At 46.3% G+C, this 20,058-nt stretch overlaps 1 protein-coding gene across 15 annotated transcripts in view; it reads right to left on the reverse strand.

Annotated features, from left to right (window-relative positions):
• Window positions 1-20,058, reverse strand: part of LOC118506569 (uncharacterized protein CG43867) — a 176,990-nt gene that overhangs the window by 2,515 nt on the left and 154,417 nt on the right. For 6 of the 15 annotated variants that reach the window (XM_036043894.1, XM_036043893.1, XM_036043902.1 and 3 more), the window contains 13 exons: window positions 11,666-12,829; window positions 11,349-11,601; window positions 10,304-10,893; window positions 10,088-10,231; window positions 9,869-10,013; window positions 9,687-9,799; window positions 9,417-9,626; window positions 7,326-7,421; window positions 6,427-6,539; window positions 5,982-6,360; window positions 5,735-5,909; window positions 5,029-5,668; window positions 206-4,918 (listed from right to left, as the gene is read on the reverse strand). In XM_036043894.1, coding sequence (XP_035899787.1) covers window positions 4,729-4,918; window positions 5,029-5,668; window positions 5,735-5,909; window positions 5,982-6,360; window positions 6,427-6,539; window positions 7,326-7,421; window positions 9,417-9,626; window positions 9,687-9,799; window positions 9,869-10,013; window positions 10,088-10,231; window positions 10,304-10,893; window positions 11,349-11,601; window positions 11,666-12,829 — 4,212 coding nt within the window. In that variant the 3' untranslated portion in view covers window positions 206-4,728. The remainder of the gene's footprint in view (window positions 1-205; window positions 4,919-5,028; window positions 5,669-5,734; window positions 5,910-5,981; window positions 6,361-6,426; window positions 6,540-7,325; window positions 7,422-9,416; window positions 9,627-9,686; window positions 9,800-9,868; window positions 10,014-10,087; window positions 10,232-10,303; window positions 10,894-11,348; window positions 11,602-11,665; window positions 12,830-20,058) is intronic. The other 9 variants (XM_036043896.1, XM_036043895.1, XM_036043906.1 and 6 more) reach the window with 8 other exon arrangements.

Genomic DNA, 20,058 nt, shown 5'->3' on the forward strand with positions numbered 1-20,058 from the left:
GGTGGAGGTAGAAGGGAAGCAGCAATTTCTTCGCTGTGCCACCCGATCCGTGTTTGACGAAATTCGTCACTAAAATTCCGTACACAGTGAAAGGGAAATACGGATGTACTGGGTTCCGGAATGTGTAACACAGTGCGTGAACGCCATTGAACTAGCTCCTACCAACAACGATCCCCCACAGGTTTACTACGATTACAATACGTACACATTTGAAAAGCACTTCATCAGCCAAGAACGATTGTTTGGCCGAAAAATAGCACTGCACCACAACCACACACACCACTAACAAACTACATCACGGCTGCGATGGTTGCTTGCACGGTAAACAACACCACGGGCGTGCAGTAACCACTGCACGGCTTTACGCACAAGATGTGGTTCCGGAACTGGCGAGAACACGGCGTGACCTAACCTAACTGTGAAGCTGACCCCTGTGCCTTGTGGTGTTACTGCTGCTGCTGCTGCTGCTGCTGCTAGAAAAGCAACGACCTGGGACTTTCCGTTCAAGAGGAGCAAGGTCGTTCCGGTGTGCTACCGGACGCTTCTCGGATGCAGCTTACTCACTCTCTTACACGCACACCACTACTCTAGCAATATGCAGTATTGCTCTTGCTTGTACCTTCTCTCTCTCTCTCTTGATGCTCTCTTTCTCGGTTGATTATCTTTAACCGCGAAAGACCTTGGCAGATTTGTGGTGGTTTTTTATACGCCACCTGGTGTCAATTCACGACTTCTACGCGTACATTACGGTCGTGTGAATCACAAAAGGTTTGCCCTCACTGTGTATGTGTCCCTCTCTCTCTCTCCCTTTCATATGTATGCTCCCTTTTAGTCGCGGTACAAACGCATTCACCAACGAGCGAGGTCGAGATAACAGCCGCGCACGCATTCAACGCAAAATTGTAGAGCAAAACGTGCCCAAAACCCAAAGCACCCATTTAAAACATTTAAACTGAAAAATTGAGCATTTAAACATTTAAACTGTTCTAAATATTACAGAATCTACATGGAATTAATTGTCCAGTAATCCAGTGAGTTTTTCAACGAGCTACAATAATAGCGTTTTGCAACAATAGTTAAAATCACCAGTTCTTGCCAATCCATACGCCGATGCGTTTGTTTTCAGCTAGCTCAGTTTGTCCAGCTAGGACCAAGATATGCTTAAAAGGGCAAGCCAAGGCGCCATGAAGTTGTAGTTACAAAGAGAGAAGCTTTTCTTTTCCGTATCCTTTCTACTGACACTTTGATGGTAGCAAACCAATATTAACTGTATTATGGAGGATAATGGAAGTTCTGAGGACCAAGGCGATAGTGGTACCAGCGGCTTACACGAAAGGTCCCGTTTCGAGTCCCACGTGGTTCGTCTTCTCGTACGCTGTACTGACTATCCAAGGTACGGTTATAAAGGAGACTGGAAATGGCACGTGCTCATGGACAATTCGTCTTGTTTAGGGAACTTTATGTCATACTGTGTCATAAGTCCTTGGTGCAAGTCTTAACAAAAAAATTATTGCATATTATTAAACACCTTTTTGTAAGGAAATGCGAGCCCTTCCTTCTTGATAGAGTTGCCGACCACTGCCTTAAGCGGTCCCTGAACGAATAGCAAGACCTGGTGTAGTATACCAATTTAGAATTAATCATAGTTGAATAAAATTAAGTGTTCCTGCGTGGATAAAAAGTCCATGCGGTAATACAAATAGTCATTTCTTTGTAGATCTTCCATAAACATAATCTGCCCAGCGTTTTACGTCAAATGAGAGCAACAATTATTTTTTCTATTGCTTTTTGGTTCCCGGGCTTAGCGTGATGTGAAAGTTCCTGATATCGCTTACGGTCTGTACATGTGGACTTTACGGGCAGGATTGTCCGGTGCCATTCTCATGACATGAACAACAGCTTAAGCTTACTACTCTTTACAGTTTTCTGTTGTAAATGCTCTATGAAGTCCCTGCTCCGTCCCATCGTTCAGAAAATCGAGGCATCATCATACAGAAAATATTCGTAAGCATGTTACTTACCCAACCATTATGCGTCATCTATTTTCGGATATATTCTCACAACAATAATCAAAAGTTTTCTGAAATTAAAAGATAAAAAAAAAAAATAACAAAAACAACAAAACATAAAACAAATAAAATTACCATTCAAATGTTCACTTTTTGGTTAATATTTTCATCATCACCCTTGATTTTTCACCCTTCCTCTTCTACCGCACACAGACAGACACACATCCGGTTCGTTCGTATTTCCTCTGGTTGGCTTCGTTTTACGGCTTTTGCTTTTGCGGATCAAAACGTTTTGTTGCCAAATTTCTCACACATTTCGTCATCAACGTCGTGTTTTGTTTGTTTGGTTTTGGTTTTGCATTTCAAACCTAGGCCTTATGCATGATGTGAACCAGCCAAACGCTGAAACCCTCAACAGAGGGCCTGTTTACCGGTTGCGTTCGGAAGTTCCGGATGATCGGGGATGGTTATCCCTTTAAATAATTCCCTGCGTGTCTATGCTACATACAAAGGATACGAAATGGGAGTCAGCAATTGCTGAGCCTTCTTCTTCTGCTGTGCGTTTGTGCATGATGAGTCTTCGCAAAGAAAGACCAAACGGGAGCGAAAGGAAGAGTCGAAGAAACGGCAGCAAACATGGGACGCGTCCTGCACGCTTTGGCTATTAGTTACTTTCTCTCCGGCGACTATTTCCTGTCGGAGGTGTTGGGGCGGCCGATCTAACTATGCTAATCGCTAACCACTACTTATGGCTTACACTGTATAGTGTGTTAGAGTACACGCGAACTATCTGACGATCGGCTACGATCACTACCTGATGCTCCTGAGATGCTTGCGGCGGCAATAGCAAAACGAATCCAAAAAAAAAGACCCAAAATAAAGGAGGATAAAAGCTCCAAAAACATGGGCACCAGCATGGTTGCCTTTCTACACGGACCCACAAATCCCACGCAAAAAACATGGCGATCGTAGCATAAACATGTTGTCTAAACTCTGTCGTTGGGTGCGCACCCAGTGTCGTTGTGTCCGGGGGGTTGCCTGCTGCCATTCCTTCGACTCCTCGTCCTCATCTCGAGGGAGACCGGGGGCTTGTATGCTGTTTTAATATCGTCCCGATAGCTTCCCCGACTTCCGATCGTCCGGACCTACAAAATTCCTATCACTAATATACACAACTACATCCGAGATTTCGTTTGGTTGGTTGCTCGCCGGATCTGGGTTCTACCTACGCCTATCTGTCTTGACTAAAGGGCCTGTCTTCCTACAAAAGTATATCGGTACATCGTTCACAAAAGTGAAGATCAATGCTGTTGTACAAGTTCTACATATCTGTTGGGAGGATTACATACAGGGTTGAATGTGAATGGGGAACAGGGTTTCCTTTTCTTCTGGGGAGCTGGTTTTTCGCAGGATGCAGGTGTGCCTCTGTCCTCGAAGGACTAACATGTGGTGGTCGGATGGGTTAACACTCGGTTAATGTTGCTTCGCGTATACCAAAAACCAAACGGAACACTTCTAATATCTAATAATTCGTAACTCCCGTAATCATCTGCTGGCTGCCAGAGATGCTCTGTACGCTGCTTCCGGAGCCTTCTCATCACACCGCTAGTTAATAGTTAGATTCGTATTCGATCACAATGGTTTTCTGTATTGTTATGCGGTGTTTGCTGCCTCCTTTTTGCATGTGATTTTGTGATTCTTTTGTCGCATCCCGTTTGGGGGCGGTTTCCTAATGTTGCGATCATAATATAGCAAAGGGATGCAAAACGAAATTGTACCGAGCACCTAGTTTTGAAAATCAAATAACTGACTGTCTGCACTACATTCATTTGGTTTCTCGGAGAAGGGCGCCCCCCCCCCCCCCCCCCTTGTGTCTTGGGGAGACCCGTTTTGTGTCAACTGGCTAAAATGAAGCGTTAAATACAATTAAATGCACGAAAGTACTTTCGTTTAAACCACATAAAAAAAACCGGGACTAAAATAGCTAAAACCTAACTGCACCATTTTCTCCTTTGGCAAAACTGTTTTTTTTAGAACAAATCAATTAATATCGAACGGTTATGAGATAAGGATACGCTCTCTTCACACACGCACAACTTAGCTTTCTAATATGGTTGCCGTTTTTCTTCTGTTTACTTAAAGGAATGTTTTTCGTTGATTAGGTGTGACTTAGTTAAAAAACAAACAAAAACATGACGGCGAACAAGATGACTTATCTTATCTATCTAACAGATTAGGAAACACAATCTTCGGGCCTTTCCAACCGGGTGGAAATTATTTCTAACCTTCATCCACACTCACACACGAGCTGGGATCGCGTTGTTAAACCTACAAAAGGACCCTAGACGGATTAAACACAAAATGGATTAAAAAGGGATAGGTTTGTCACTTTTTAGTTTTACATAAAACGCTACTTAATCAATAGTAGATGATAATGATGATGATATAGGGGATGATAAATTACGCTTTAAAGCGGATAAAGCAATCGAAAGTGAAAGTGGCTAGCTAATGATGATGATGATGATGTTGGGGGATACAGTACAAGCTGCGAAAGCCGCTCTCGTTAAGCTCGATCGGATGATATCGTCGTTGTCGTTTATCATGATTCGAAACCAAAGGGCAAACAAACCAATTCCATGAGACCGATCGAGTCCTGATTTTCTCTTGCTGGGGAAAAATTTAAAACGATTTTGGGGGTTTTGGTTCCACGCTCTCGCGCTCACTTGAGACGCTGATGGTCCGGTGTGCTTTTCAGTATGTCCGGCTGACCGTGGGAGCTGAGCGTATGGCTGACGTGGGAGTTGAGGGTGTGCGAGTGGGAGGTTAGCGTGTTGTTGGCGTGGGTGGCGTGGGAGTTTAGCGTGTTGTGGGCGGGCGTTCCGGTCAGCGAGCCGGGCAGTGCGCGGGATCTGCGAAATGGAGATAAGAAAAGAAAACCGAATGATAAAATGAAAGCGAAAGAAGCGCGTCTGGTTGGTCTGATTTAGCGATGAAAGCGATCCGTCCGTGCCATGCTTACCGTATGCTGCGATGGCTTCCGTTGCGCGTGAGTGTGTTCATCTGGGGCGTACCGGGCAGTGTGTGACCGAGCGCGTTCATATAGTCCGCAATGAGCAGCGTAATTTCCAGTATCTTCGGTTTGCTCATCGCAAACAGCAGCTTCTGCTCGTTGCTGACCGATTGTAGCGTATCTTCGGCGCTGACCACCAGCATAAAATCATCCTGACACCCACCGAACGTCATAACGGAGCTGTACGGATAGCGTGCGATGGTTGCCATGGACGAAAGTTCCAGCACGCTGAGCGCATCCTCCGACACGGCCAACCAGGCCATTGCTTGGTCCGAGTGGCGTGGTTTGGCCTGGAACAGGGCAGCCCCAAAGAAGGGCCACTTGCGGGCGCACGTCAGATAGATTCGCACACAGTCCAGTATGGAGCGGCCGCGCAGTAGTGCCCATTTGGCGGACAGCAGATCCTGCAGCTCCTTGAGACCTTCCTGGTTGAGGGCGTCCCGGTAGCGGTAGGGATAGAACTTGTCGAGCGCTTGCAGCGAGTTCGTTTTCGATTTGTCCGACGAGTAGTCGCCCATGTCGATCTGAGCCATAAGCGAGGCAAGTTCCAGCGCTAGGTCGCGTGACAGTGGGAACCGTCCTTGAACCACTGCAAAATCGAAACAAATCGACAATTAATAAGAAGGGTCATGGGTTGATTCGTAGAGTAGCTTACCTTGAAGGTTCACTTGATAGCAGAGCAGCAGTCGCTCCTTTTCCGTCTCCAGCTTGGCCGCATGCTTCCAGTACAGCCGATTCTTGTACGTCAGCTGTATGACACGGGAGTTTTCAAACTTGCCCGAACCTTTCTCGCGCAACGCCGTTTCCCACTTCGAGATAACGTCACACAGCTACAGAGGGTGAGAAGAAGAGGTTAGACTTGTGTCCAGCTTCCAGTTTCCGAGTTTCGTTGCTTGACCAACCTTTGCCTGCGGATCCAGATAGTGTTCGAGATCTTTCTCGATCGGATCGTCACTGAACAGGGTGAAGCCGTTCGTTGAGTCGCGGCAACCAATCTCCTGTGCCAGCGTACAGTGAAACTCTTCGATCGTGGTCGACCCGTCGAACGATACGACCTGGTACGTGGTGTTCATCATGTGCACCGGGATGGCGTGCGGCAGCGAGTGATGGTAGGGATTTTTCAGCAGTATCGACAGGACCTCCATGCGCGAAGGTTTCGTCTCGCGCCCCCCATTTTGCATCGTACGCTCGAGGGCACGCTCGCAGTAGGCCGCATACTTGCCGCATTCCGTTTTGGAGTCGGCATTGCGCGAAAGGTGTAGCTTCAAGTACCAGAGTAAGCTGCAAACCGGAGACAGGAGACATTAGAGTAAAGAGTTCTGGATTTCGCTGCTCGATAATGCTTACCGACTGTTTTTGGGTACGAAAAGTGACACGGCAAGGGCCAGCAGCTGCCAGCCCTGTATGAAGGTGTAGGTCGGAGGGTTCGATTTGCAATCGATCGGAGGAACGGTTGGAGCCTGTTTTGGGAGGAGCATGAATGGGAAAAATTTGCAACTCGTGTAAAGAATCGATTCAAATAGCATGAAACCTTTGGCTGGAAACAATATCGGAACCGTAACGCTACGAAACGAGCTTAACAATATAAAGTAAAACAAACCATAAAAGCTTTTGCAAACCAATCACCGTCCACCATCACGCTAATGGCAGTGGACAACTCGGCTGTGAAGGTGTTAGAAAGGTGTATAAGCGTAAAGACAAGATTAATCGGAGGACCCCCACCGTATGTTTAGTAGGCAAGAATCACGCAACACGGAACAAGTTAATGTTGGTAAGTAAGGCAAAGATCCAAATGGGGTAAAGCCTGGGTTAGATTTGAAAAAAGCGGTTGCAATGCGATGCGATGTGGACGTATAAAATAATATGCTGTGATACGCTGCGAATCTTTCCCCTGTTTTTTTTCATCCTACCGTAATTATTGTAAAAAAAAGGAACGAAAATTGTCACAAAAACTGCACTTTTCCACGAAACATCCTACCGGCAAAAGAAAAAGGGAATGAAGGGTGCAAACAAATTTGGCGCGTAGTGTTGTCGATCCGGGTTTATTAAGCTGTTTGTCTCGCAAAGTAGAGATAAATGTGTGTGTGTGAAAAGCCATTAAAACAAAAAAGAGAAAATAAACAACAAAAATGGGGGAAATTATTTGAAAACAAAATTAAAAAAAAACGTAAAGAAACCAAACAGAAAAACAACCAAAAACACAACCAAGGTGGAAATCAAAAACTCGCAAATCAACCAGTTCCTACCTGAATGGAAGTGGGTGAGCTCCCATTCGCTTGGGCAACGCTGCCCTGCTGCGTATCGCAAGTGAACAAACTCTGGGTTGCGCAAAGCAGTAGTTGCTACAGAAAGAGAGAGAGAGAGAGAGATGGAGAGAGAGATCGGAAAATCGGGGAAGGTGATAATGGTACGGAACGAAACAAAAAATTGATAAGGACAACGTGGATAAAATCCAAAATGGCGTTGATATCGCCGGCACAGGAACGTTCGAGGAAAAAACAAGATGATAGGAATGTTATCGAGTTGTTGGTACGAAACCGAAAGCAAACGGATGAGAAAAAAGAGAGAGGGAGAAAGAAAAAAAAAACATTCGATTAATGGGGTGTGTTTTAAATTCATTCAGGGGGGTTTTCGGTTTGATGCGATGGAGATGATTAGAGGGTGCAAATTTGGGGAACTTCTGAGGCTCCCACATGGATCACAGTGAGGAGGAGCGTGGAATTGACACAGCACATTCAGCAAGTGCTTATTCCTATAATTGCGGCTTGAAAGTCAATTCGGTTCTAATTTTGAGCTATACATAGCTTTATTTCATTCTAGTCTTCTCTATCTAGGTTTCACATACATTCGACAGAAAGGGTATGATGAGTTCTATGCGGTAAGATAGACACCGAGTGATAGCTAGGGAATGAGTCTAAGAAAGTAATGCATTCTATAAAATAAACCCATTGTAAAAAAGAAATTTTAAAAAGTAAATAAAGGAAGAAATAATTTTTAAAATAAATAAAACAATAACATAAGATAACGAGCAAATATCATTTAAACTCCTAGTGAAGGATGGTGATGATGTGAAAAATTCATTTAAGCCGTTTTCTACATACGAAACAATACTTTAACAATTTGTTAGGGAAACGATTATGGGCATTTCTTAATATTAAACCGATATGCAGGGTTCCTCAGGCCAGTTCAACAGCGTAACACAATCTCTCGCCAACATAAATCAATTGAGGTGGCAGGACAGGGCGGCGCAGGTCTTCACACGGTAGGACCGGGGATCGAAATGAGAACAATATCAAATCATCGAGTTGACGGTTTAAAATTTAAATATTAAACAGTACAACATCGAACCCCGCCGCCATTTTTCGAGTTGGGATTTTACGGAGTTGAAAGTTTGTGCTAACGAAGGGTTAAAGATGTTGAATTGCATATACGAAGTCGGATTAACGTTTTATTCTGCTGCCATATAGTGTTACAATGTTGAACTGGTTTGAAAAACCATGTAAAATAAGATACATTTTAATAACCATAAACACGCAGTATATTAAGCGAAAAATTAGTGACAAAACACATATTCTACAGACTCAACACAATTCTACTAATAGATACAAAATGCAGGATTTAGTGAAGTTAAGGTGTTGGAAGGATGCATTAGCACAAGGTGCCAGGATGATGACAGTTTACAATGAGTATATAATGATGATGATTGTTTGGACGACACTCGGTAACCTACACTCGTGTAACGATTGTTCGGCCATTCGGTTAGGGCGGGTGAACATTCTGGAGGGTCGTTAGCTAGAGCGGTTATGCTAAATGATAACTACGAACGGAACGATAGATGATAGGGACTAACTAAACCTAAACGGAAGGTTGATAAAAAAAATCAACTTTAGAAGGAAAGGACAAAGTCAGGATGGCTTGGGGGTTTGGGTTGAATTTTGCGTGAAATAAATAAAAATTCCGAATGCATTCGCTTGTTACGATCGGTCACGGTTCTACATGTTTTAGTGATCAATCGTAAGTGGCTAGGGAGTGTTGCAGTTAATAAATATTTCGTGCAAACTTTGCTTCACATACCAGCGAACGAACAAACGAGAGGAATAATTTTTAGTGAAACATCCAATTAGTGGTGTGAATGGGAAGTGATCGGAATCGGTTTAACGGGAAGAGTAAGAAACAGAATCCGATCCATCGTACAGGAACTAAGTGTTAGCTCTAACACAATGAACAATAATTGAAACGTTAACTCAAACAAAAAAAAAATTAAAAGGTTTAAATAGTAAGACAGAACAAGAAGAGAGTATAAAAAGCACATAGAAGCGCCCTCGGGACAAACTTACACGAGCGGGTTTGGCCAGTTTCTTGTTTACCTGGACGCCTACACCCAGCTTCTGTCCGGTATGGCGCGACGTTTGCTTGATCAGGGCACAGATCAGCTCCGACTGTAGCTCGGCCATATCGAGACACTGCTGGAGAGCGTTTTGGGCGAGCACCACGTGATAGTCGATGCCGGGCTGATTGACCGCTACGGAAAGGAACAGTTGGCAGCTCTGGAAAGAGGAGGAGTTTTGAGTGTGATAAGATCGGATCGTTCGTACCACCATGCGTACCTTGAACAGCTTGATCGCTTCCGCCTGTAGCGTTTCGGAATGGAGTGAGGTTAGCGGTGATGTGATGTTGTCCTTCGTGTGCAACAGTATCGGATGCCTCCAGAGAACACAGTCTAAAAACGAAAGACGTAAAACAGTTAGATCATCTGGATTTTGACACAAAACTCGGCGCATTATCGTACTTGGATCACCATCCGTTTCCATCAGCTTCTGGATCAACTGTTCGTACTGCGTACCGGCGTTGGGTCCACCACCGGAAACGACCGTCAAGTGGTAAAGCCAGTTATCACGTTCCTGTTTGCCTGGCAGTATCAAGTACGTTGGACCCTGTGAAAAGGAAAGCAGACGAGGTTTGAATATAGTTTTGCTGCTAGCTAGAAATCGAGCATCAACGATCATACCACTCCCTGTTGCTGTGGATAGATAGCGACGGTGAGGCGCGCCTGGCTTTGGGCGGGATCTTCACGTTCCTCCGAGTCCGAGTCGGACACGTGCTCAACTTCCTCGACGCGTGCATCACGCATATTGATTTGGCCGAGAGGATTCTGTAACCAAATAAAAGAAACGCTCTTGTTCTTGGTGTTCCGATCATCTCACCTTCTTCACCTGGTACCTACCGTTTCGCCAGGTGCCTTAAAGTAAAGGAACATTTTCCCCAGCAGCACACACCAACACTTCTTCGCGTGTCCATTCTTCACCTTCGTCACCCAGCCCTGCACAGTGGGTTTCTGGTCGTCCCGGCTTAGCAGTAACTTGGTCGCGTTCCGTCGCTGTACATTCTGCAGCACACGTATCCAGTCGTCCATCGTGGCGTTCGAATCGGCCGTCAGATAGTACACTTTTTTGCCCGTATCGATCTCGAACGTTGAAGCACCGTCCGCCCGATTTATGCGACACGCTTCGTCCAGTGCAATCTGACCCTGCGGTTTCCGGTTAACGTCGTGCTGGCTCTTCCAGTACGTTAGCGTACCGTTCTTCAGCACGAACCAACGTTTGCGCCAGGTCTTTAGCTTGCCGCCCAGCTTCGCCAGATGGCCAACCTTTTCGAGCGTTTCCATCTTTTTGTTCGGCGAGTCGGCGTACGAGGTGCGCATCAGGAGGGATGGCATCGAGGCGTCCATGCAGGTCGTATCGACCGTCGAAACGGCATCCGGTGGGATGGCATAGTCGTCCGAGAGGCCTGATTCAAAGGACAGTTCGGAAATGGCTGTCAAACGTTAGGGACCCCCATGCATGATTGTGTGTGTGTGTGTGTGTGTGTGTTGTTGTTGATGTTGTTGTGTCGTTAGTATTGGTTGGTTGTTGGCAACGAACAAACGAACAAAATCAAAGCAAGAAAATGGAAATAAAAGATAAAAAATAAAGGAAAAAAAACATCAATATTTATGTAAGCATATGAGCATATGAGGTTTTGATTACGATAAGAGATAATATATTTTAAACTTCTTTTATAACCTTTTCTCGGTTTTAGCAAAGGTGCAACAATTATACAAGGAATGTAAAGTACGAATTTTAAATAATAAAAGCTACTAAAGTTGTAGGCAAGTTTAAATTTTTATATAAAGTAAACAAAAAATACGGAAAGCAAACAAGAAACAATAGAAAGCGCATTCGAAAGCATAAAACAAACGAGAACAAAAAAAAAAGAAAAACGCTTCTTACCGCGGCCTTTGTTCTTTGGACTTTCCGAGCCGGAACGTTTGGCCGGGCTGAGACTAGAGGAGGTTTTGAGGCTCTTCGAGGGACTAGAGGCACTGCCGGACGTGCTCGTCTCCGTGTTGTCCGTGCTGGTCGAGTTGTGCGAATTGTGCGTCGAGGTGGCACACGTCAGCATCGCACCGTGCCCATCTTCCCCATCGCTGCTATCGTCGCTAGAATCGCCCGTGAATGGCATCGAACGGATTTGTGATGCACGCTAAAAAGAGATGCGACATTAGGCCGGAAGTTCTCACGCCCCTCTTGTGCCCGTGCACACTTACCCCCTTCACGGTGGCGTACACCGGTACGCTGATATCACAGTAACCTCCGGACACGGTTTGCGAGCGCGTGTTCGCACCCCCGACACTGGACGTCATGCCGGACCCGGACTCTTGGTCTTGGGATTCGGTTTCCTCTCCCACCCCGTTGCTGCTACCACCCCCAGCCCCCGCCAGTCCATCGTTAGCGACCTGATAGATTTTGGCTTCCCAGCTCGGGAATCGATGGAGCGGTGGTGTGGGCGGCCGTGGCGTACCGAGATCGGCCACCGAATCCGAGGTAGTAGTGCTCGAGCCACCGCTCGGCAAACCCTTCAACCAGGCCGGTGCTTTCTCGCGCGATGGCGTATATATTTCGGCGTAATCGTGCACCGCGTCCACATCCGACCCGGGGCTTACGCCGACGCCCGGTGGCGGTGGGGCCGGATGTTGATGGTGTGGCGGGTGTGGATGGTGCGCCATGGCCGACGGTTGTGCCGTCGACTGGTGCGGTTGCTGCTGGGCAAGCGGCAGCAGATTCAACCCATCGACGGCAGCCGCCAAATCGCGCGCAAGTTCCTGCGGTTCCATCGACAGATTGCGCCGATGATGGTGATGGTGGTGGTGGTGGTGGTGAGGGTGATGGTGCGAGCCGGAGCTACCGGCGTGCAGTGACCGGTGTTCGGGTGGGTCAAGCGATTCGCTACGCCTTCGCCCGCTGCGTCGCTTCACGTCCTGCACGTCCAGGCTCAGGCTCGTCCGGACCGGTTGCGACGGGGCGACACTGCTGTGGCGCGTACTCTGCGTGGCAATGTGGTTGCGCAGCAGCTCCAGCTGCTGGTTGCACTTGATGTTCTGTTCGCGCAGCAGCTGGTTTTGCTCCTCGAGCTCACGGAGCTTGTTCGTGACCCACTCCTTGATTTTGGCCGCCTTGGCACCGACTTGCCGGGCGTCCTGCAGGCGCAGCTGTTTCTGCTCCTCGATGGCCGACTCGAGCTGACTGATCTTCACCGGATCGGTACCTTTGGGTGGGTGGTCCGGACCGTGCCCAGCCGGTCCCGTGCCAGCTGCCGCGATCGATTGCTGCGCACCGGCCGATACGGCTGGATTGCTGCTCGGTGAGGGTGACGGCCCGGTTAAGTTCTGTGACTTGGGCCAGTCACACAGTCGTTGCTCCATGGCCCGCACCTGGTGGAAGAAGGAGAACGAGAATGCAAGCCGCAATTAGTTAACTGCGTAGAGGGCGAGCAGCTTTAAAGCTGAGCTTTGGGTTTTCGAAGCTTGAATAAGTTATCAACAAGTTCTGTTAAACATGGTTCCCTTTGAACTGCTTCAATGACGTCTTACGCTCAGACAAAAACACAAAAAGTCGGATAATACAACCATTTCATCGTCATTATTAAACTTCTTCCAGACGATGCTCATCCTGGTCCATCCCGGGTGCTTCGTCTGACCGGTGGTAAATTAGTTTTCATCATAGTTTAATTGAATTTTGCACTGCTTACATTCGCCGTGGTTCGTGGTAGCCTAGTAGAAGAACGAGTTGGTCATTGTCTGTCCTGCTGGCAGGCTATGGTAAGAAGTCACAAAAAATAAATTGCCTCTCGAGCTACGAACCGACTGACTAGGATAAACGAGATGTAATCTTGTGGAACGCCCGTCCCATACTCTGTCGCCCCAGGACAGTTGTTGTGTTGTGCCGCACGATGAAAAGCGGATCAGTCGAAGTAATGGAAGGAAAAAGCATTACATTTGGTACGATGTAGTTGAAATCTTGCCTTTTGGAAAACGAACAAGCCGTCAATTATTTCGGTAAAGGCGCTGGTACGCATTGGGTATTTGAGCTCAGGCCGAAGTTGCGCTCGGCTTCCCTAACAGTCACGTGCCGTGTCACGTGTCAACTATTCAACGCCGGCCGAGTAGAGACAGCCGACAAGATGATAAATCACACTGTGGTGATGTAGTTTTACCAATTCATTATCAAGATTAGTTTAGTTCGGTGTGGAGATTATTAAACGGTTTCCGTATTTCGTATCACTTCATTTGTTTGAGTTTTGTGCGAACATTTGCGAAGATAAGAGTAAAACAGTACTACTGTACTAGACATCGTGTTGAAGCAAGAACAAAAGAGCAGGAAATTTTAATCATGAAATGCTCGCTGACAAATCATAAGCCTCGTCTGGTTGCCCCCGAGGAAATCTTAAAAGCGTTGCACTGAACAGTAAATTGATATATTTTTCCCACTGGAGAGCGAGCGACAGGCTTCGAGACGAGACGTCCGATGGGAATGATCGGGATGGGAAGCAAAGGACAATGACACCTTCCGTAGAGGACGGAATGCGTGCCAAGTATAACGTGTTTTGCTATTGTCGGTGAAGCGTGACTATCGCTCTGCGGAGCCGGTCACTGGACACTGGAAGCCCAACGGGCGGAAAATGTCCCAAGAGAAGAACCTGACGCAACGGTAGAGATATTTCATGGGAGTCATCATCATTACGGTTGAAAGACTACCCCCGATCCATTCCCCCAATAGTTGGCAATAGACGGGACGGACGGACGGACCAATCTAGAACAGAAAGCCATTGTCCATTGCAGAACGGGCGTTCGGGACTACGTTGAAGTACAAGTTTATCGTACTAGTGATTAGGTTAACGATTTACGAAAAATATTCTTTCGAATCCTTTCATGTCAAAGTCTATTTTTTTTACTGAGCTCCAATAAACTTCCACCACACTTTACATTACCAGAAGTGTTTTACATCACCAGAACAAAAAAAAAAAGTCCAACAACCGTTACAGGAAATATCCATTAATGGTACAATCAGCAGTTTTGTTGAAGTTTTTTGTAGCGACACAGCAAAACACCAGCCGGAGATGGTTGACTGTTATGTGGTCAACTCTTTTTTTTTCCCTCGTGTGGGTTTGGTCCACATCACATCACATCCTGTGGCGGGATGTGTTGACGTTGTACGATGACAATGACATTTTCGGTAGGGTACAATGAAACTTTACGCTCACTGCACGGGGATGTTCAGTAGTTTCACCCAACAAAAAAGGGGAAAAAAAACTGCGCCACAACTCTATTTAGATGCAGCTCAACTGGCGTGAGCTGGAAAACAGGATTCTAATGTTCTGGTTCTTCCGGTACATCCCGCATTTTTGTCCTGATGGATGTGTTTTTGGCCTTTTTTCCCGAGCTCCATTCGTCAACTTGGAAGGTAGCGTAGGGCACAGCATATGCTTCCCTTAGATTGCAAAGGTTAGAGAGTTCTTCTACTCAGGCATACACACTCAGGCACGCGAGATTAAATATTGCAGATTGCGAAGGAAGGTATTACATACCACCGGAGCTAGCGTGCCTTAAACCGAGCTGCCCTCGCGATGAAGGAATATGATTGAATTTTGCTGTTTGTATTATGCTTTGTTTGCCCCGCTATTTGGCGCTGCTCCCAGACGAAGGGGAAGTAGAAAGGTTGCTGACCTTTCTCGCCCCAGCGGAAGACAACCATCGCCAGGCGAATACTACAGATGGATTTTGCAGCAATTTCGGAACAAAAAGCAATGCGAAACAAAAGTACCGCATTGTGGCAATGACCTGCCCTAGCGGTAGGATTCGAATGAATGTTGTTGTTCATTCACCGGTTGCATAAGTAATGTAACAGATGAACGAACAACAAAACCCTTCAACCCCCAAGAATGCACCAGACTCTGTTGGAGACGTGTTGGAGATGAGTCAGACTATCCATCACCATCACACGAACAAAAGGAGGGTGGCGGGTGGTCAAATTCCGACCTGCCCATCCATCTCGACCTACCCAAATCAATCCTGCAACAAGGGCAAACACCCAGGCAACCTGAAAGCAGGAAGGATAATATCCCTTTGTTTGTTTCAGCTGGAGCCATTTTATGCAAATCAAACAATCAACCAATTGATCCACCGAGACTATGCGGCTGCTCGGCTGCGAAAAGGGCAAGTAGGGCACACCGACAGTGCCAAAGTTCTTATCCCTTCCTTGATCGTAGTTAATAAATATTCCACAATATGGAGCACGACTGGGGAGAGAGAGAGAGAGAGAGAGCATAAATTTGGCCAACTGTTCCAAGTTGCACAACTGGCCTCGGCGAATGTGAATGCTGCAAAAACGGACGACTTAAAACAAATGGCTTCGGAAGCAGTTCCTGACCAAGGTTTACAGTGAAAGGTGTGCGAACGTCATAAATGGAAGAGTTGTTGAATTAATCAACCTGATTTACGTGATACTGCCAACACCAACAGGTAAGTAATGGTCGTAGGGGAAGCGGGTTGCTGAAGGAGAGTGGGACGAAGGGGATGAGGGAGCTGGTAGAGTGTTTTGGCACTAAATTGGCACACAGTATCGCGTGCCATAACGCGAAAAACCAGTCCACAGTTTTCCCCTTATCCAGCAAGCGTGCTGTGCTGTGGTGCGGTTTGCCTACCTTGCGGGCGCTCGTTCGATGCGGAAACTCTAATGAACGAGTTGTTGGTACGGAAAATTTGTTACCTTTTGTTCCCCAAAAAACACACAATGAGGGACCCCCCTCCATTGGGGTGGGGAGGGTTGGGAAGCGTGTATCTTGTAAGTTTTGCCCCTTTTTTCGATCGACAGAAAAACTTGGAAAGCTTTCGCAAGTAAACTCTGCTCGTGCACGTGTGCATCTGCTCGCTATCCATCGTGGAAGGCGGGACTCGAAGGATGAACATTTTGCGTAAAGTTGAAATTTACGATAATTGCATCGGTGCATCCTGCCGAACCGAAACAACAGTATCGGTTCATGCTGCAGCAGGCAAAACTTTGGTGCTCAAGAAGTTCGACAATGGGGCCAAAGATTATGGACGTTACTAGCTCGAAGGTGCAGCTTTTACGTTCTCTCTCGCTCGCTCTCTCTGTCTGTCCCGGCAGCTCGGATAATTTATTGCAAATGCGTTCGCTACACGACGCTTCCGAAGCATGGTAGCACTCGCAGGCAACTGATTAAATCCAATCCGTATCCGTAGCAGTGCGAGATGTTAGCTATAAACAAGGATACACCATCCTTTCCATCGTGCTTGAGCAAAACCAAGCACCACACAACTGGGTGTGCCTTCGGTTACATGCTCGGCAAAGCTGTGTGGTGGGGAAAAATAAAATCATTTCCCATTCCATTCCCATACTCAGGACGAGTGGCGGGGCTCGCACGAAAGTGTTGTTACACGCTGCAGTATTGCATGCCGGCAACCGAAGCGGAAGAACTGTTAATCGAACCGGAACCGGAACCGTCAGAAATGTATGCTACTGCAGTATGCGCTTGTGTGCATTCGCAATCCACAGCACGCCGGCCGCATCGGGGCTAATGGTACGGTAAAGCGCGCTAGCGCTCCGTTTATGGGCCAACCGAGATTAAAGCAGCAAGCGTCTAGCCCAACGTCACCGTCACGATGGGCCACGATCGTAAAGGATCTATTTTATCACGTCGGGGTGTTCCACTTTGGGTGGATCGTATCGCGTAAGAGCACCGTAGCATATTGTCAACGGAGCCGTACCGCAAGCATATGCAGTGCAGATTAAAGTGCATCGTGGGTGGATTTTAAATCCATATGAAAAACGTTATTGAACGTTAAAAACTTTGATATGCCCTTTTCCTAAATGAGTGTTACTCGTGTCAGATTCGATGGAGCAAGTGGAAAGTGAACGATGAACCAACGATGATGGTAGCGTGGTTTTTCATCATCACGTCCGCGGAAAAACATGAAGTTCGATGGGAACTTTGTAGCATATTTGCATAGCAAAGTCTTGTCTATTGAACGGACGACGATGCGACCGACGTTAAGTAAGGATCAATTTTCAACTTTTCTTCTGAATCATTCATAAGGTTTCCGTGAGACGCTATACCAGCTCAAGGCAAGCATAGAAAAGAAATGAAAAGAAAACCGAACGTCGTGAGGGAGAGGGATTTAGTGTCAAACTACATTTTAACTGCAGACGCACACTTCTCACTGGCAAGTGCAATTAAACTTTCTAGGAAGGAGGGCTTCTTTTTCGTATTTGCACTTGTTTTAGTTAACCTCCACCACTCGGCTATTTCAGTGGAATAAAACTGAAGGAGGATGTAATAGCTTTTTCAGTAAAGAGAAAAGAAATAAGTCAGATTCGTTAGTAAACAGTTGAGTTACGCGAGAAACATTTAAAATGGTTCGTGTCTTGGGTGTGTATGCGCCTGAAGGTATGCAATGGAATGAGTATACACTCGACAAGGGTCGGTTTGTGGAAACGATTTCTTTACAATTTGCAAAAGGAAGAAACATTTAAATATAATTTATTGGTGGATTATTGCTTACACAAATCAAAATAAAAATTGTCTCATTTATTAATTTATAGTTCAATAAGACATTAAACACGGTCTCTATTAAAAGAAACCCCCGTGAAGGGCTGTCAACCTATTGAGTGGCATCGAAAAGTTTAAAATAATTAAAATTGAAAAACCCGCCAAAAGAAACTCCAGCTTTCACGAGACACTCAGTGCCACAAACTTCTCCTCCAATGCCTTCCTTCAAGACAAGAAAGAAATTCCGAGTGGAAAATGCATCGTAGAGCATGGTCGAAAGGATCCTTCATCCCCCAGCAACATCAATCCACTTCACACTCTTCAAGAGATATCTTTTGCCTGCTTGTGCCGCGGCACGAGACTCGCTAACGACATGCTCACCGTCACCGAGTGCACGGCAATGACGCACCCGGTATTCAATTAAATCTTTCTCAGCACAAGAAGCGTTCGTGTGTTCGCCGGTGGAAAATGGCAATCTATTTCCGCAAATGAAAATACGCTTCTGCTTGCCACACTTTGATCTGTGCGTTTTTCTGGCGCTGAACGCTTCATTCGCAACTGTCACCGCAACCGTCGAAAAAAGCGTTCAAAAAGGCGTGTCTCGTGTCTCGGGTCGTGGTAAGCAGAAACTCTTCATGAAGCTTCACGCGTTACAAAGAAATCAGAACGTTCAGAAATGCAAGGGTAAATGAAAGATCAACGCGTTTGGTTTGGTACGCGACTAGGGACGCCAGACTAGCAACGATCGGCGGGCGTTGTACCGAACGACACGCCAAAACGATATGGTGTGTCTAGCTCACAAAACTAGAAAAGTGACAGCTGATGATGGTTTCCAAGACGATAAAGACGGTGGGTCGCCATTTTACTATTCTTGTTGGCGCCACCGAGCGTGGCTTCACTCGTGCAAGCCATTCTGCCAAGCTGCAAAATGGAGTGAAAACGGTTTTGGCCGAGAGCAGTGGGCAAAGTCCTCCCACTTTATGCGACATTGTCACCAATGGTATAAATGGTCCGTTCTTTCCCCGATTATAATGATCGTGGTACGTGTGTTGCAAAATTTTAAATAAAAAGGGCACTCGGAAACAGATGAAACCGTTCGGACGGGTGGCCTATCGTAGACCCATGGTCGGACGGAATAATGGTACAGTTTAGTTACCGTAGCACGTTGAATGCTTCTTTCAACACGCGCGAATCAGTACCGTCCAAAAAGAGGGATATTGCACAGGTCTAAAAATATTCCGCCCTCTTCCATATTTACGGAATAAAATCTTGCTTCATCCGGTGCTCACGCTGGTAATTGAAACCTTCTCGCACGGAAGGAGCCATTCGATACACATCTTTCGGGTGTATTTTTTTCGGTTCTGAGTTTTTTCGCTGCATTTGGAACTGTGAGAACTCTCAACCGTTGGATGCACGTGGCCGTGTGCGGCTGTGTGGAGCATTCGGGACAGTGAAGGCGAATGGAATGGAATGTGTTGGCCGCCGAGTCGAGTGGAAAATAATGTACCGATATTATTGGACTTGGTGAGCTGTAGACAAGAGGGAGAAGCTGATTGTTTTTAAATTGCCATTTTTGTGTGCGTGTGTGTATATAACGACAAGATGCGCTTATTTTTTACGACCCAGACAGATTTGCATCGATCGATGGGTGGTGGAAAGGGCCTTTTTTTTCGTTGCTTTGTTGTGGCATTTGAATGTGTAATAATATTTCTGCAGCATTAACTGCGGAAGAAAACTGAAAGCGTTCGCTCTCCTGATGTTTGTGTATGTTTCTTGCTTGCGGTACAAGTTTATGGTTCATCATCATGAATCGAATCGGTGGTGATTATTTATTGATTTGTAACGCATCAACAATAACGTGCGTTTCATGTGGGACCATAAGGGATGATTATACTTCGGCGATTGCTGCCTATCGTTCCTAGCAGTTAATAAAACGGGCAAAGAATGAGGGTCAACATTACCAGAATCTGCTGTTTATTCGTTTCTTGGGCGAGAGTGGCGATTTGGGCCAGAGCAAATGCCACGCAAAACACAAATTGAGCTGGTGTGAGTCGTTGGGAGCGCAATGGTGTATGTTTATTTATGATTGCATTT

This window comes from Anopheles stephensi, chromosome 2, assembly GCF_013141755.1.
Source record: "Anopheles stephensi strain Indian chromosome 2, UCI_ANSTEP_V1.0, whole genome shotgun sequence".
NCBI lineage: Eukaryota > Metazoa > Arthropoda > Insecta > Diptera > Culicidae > Anopheles > Anopheles stephensi.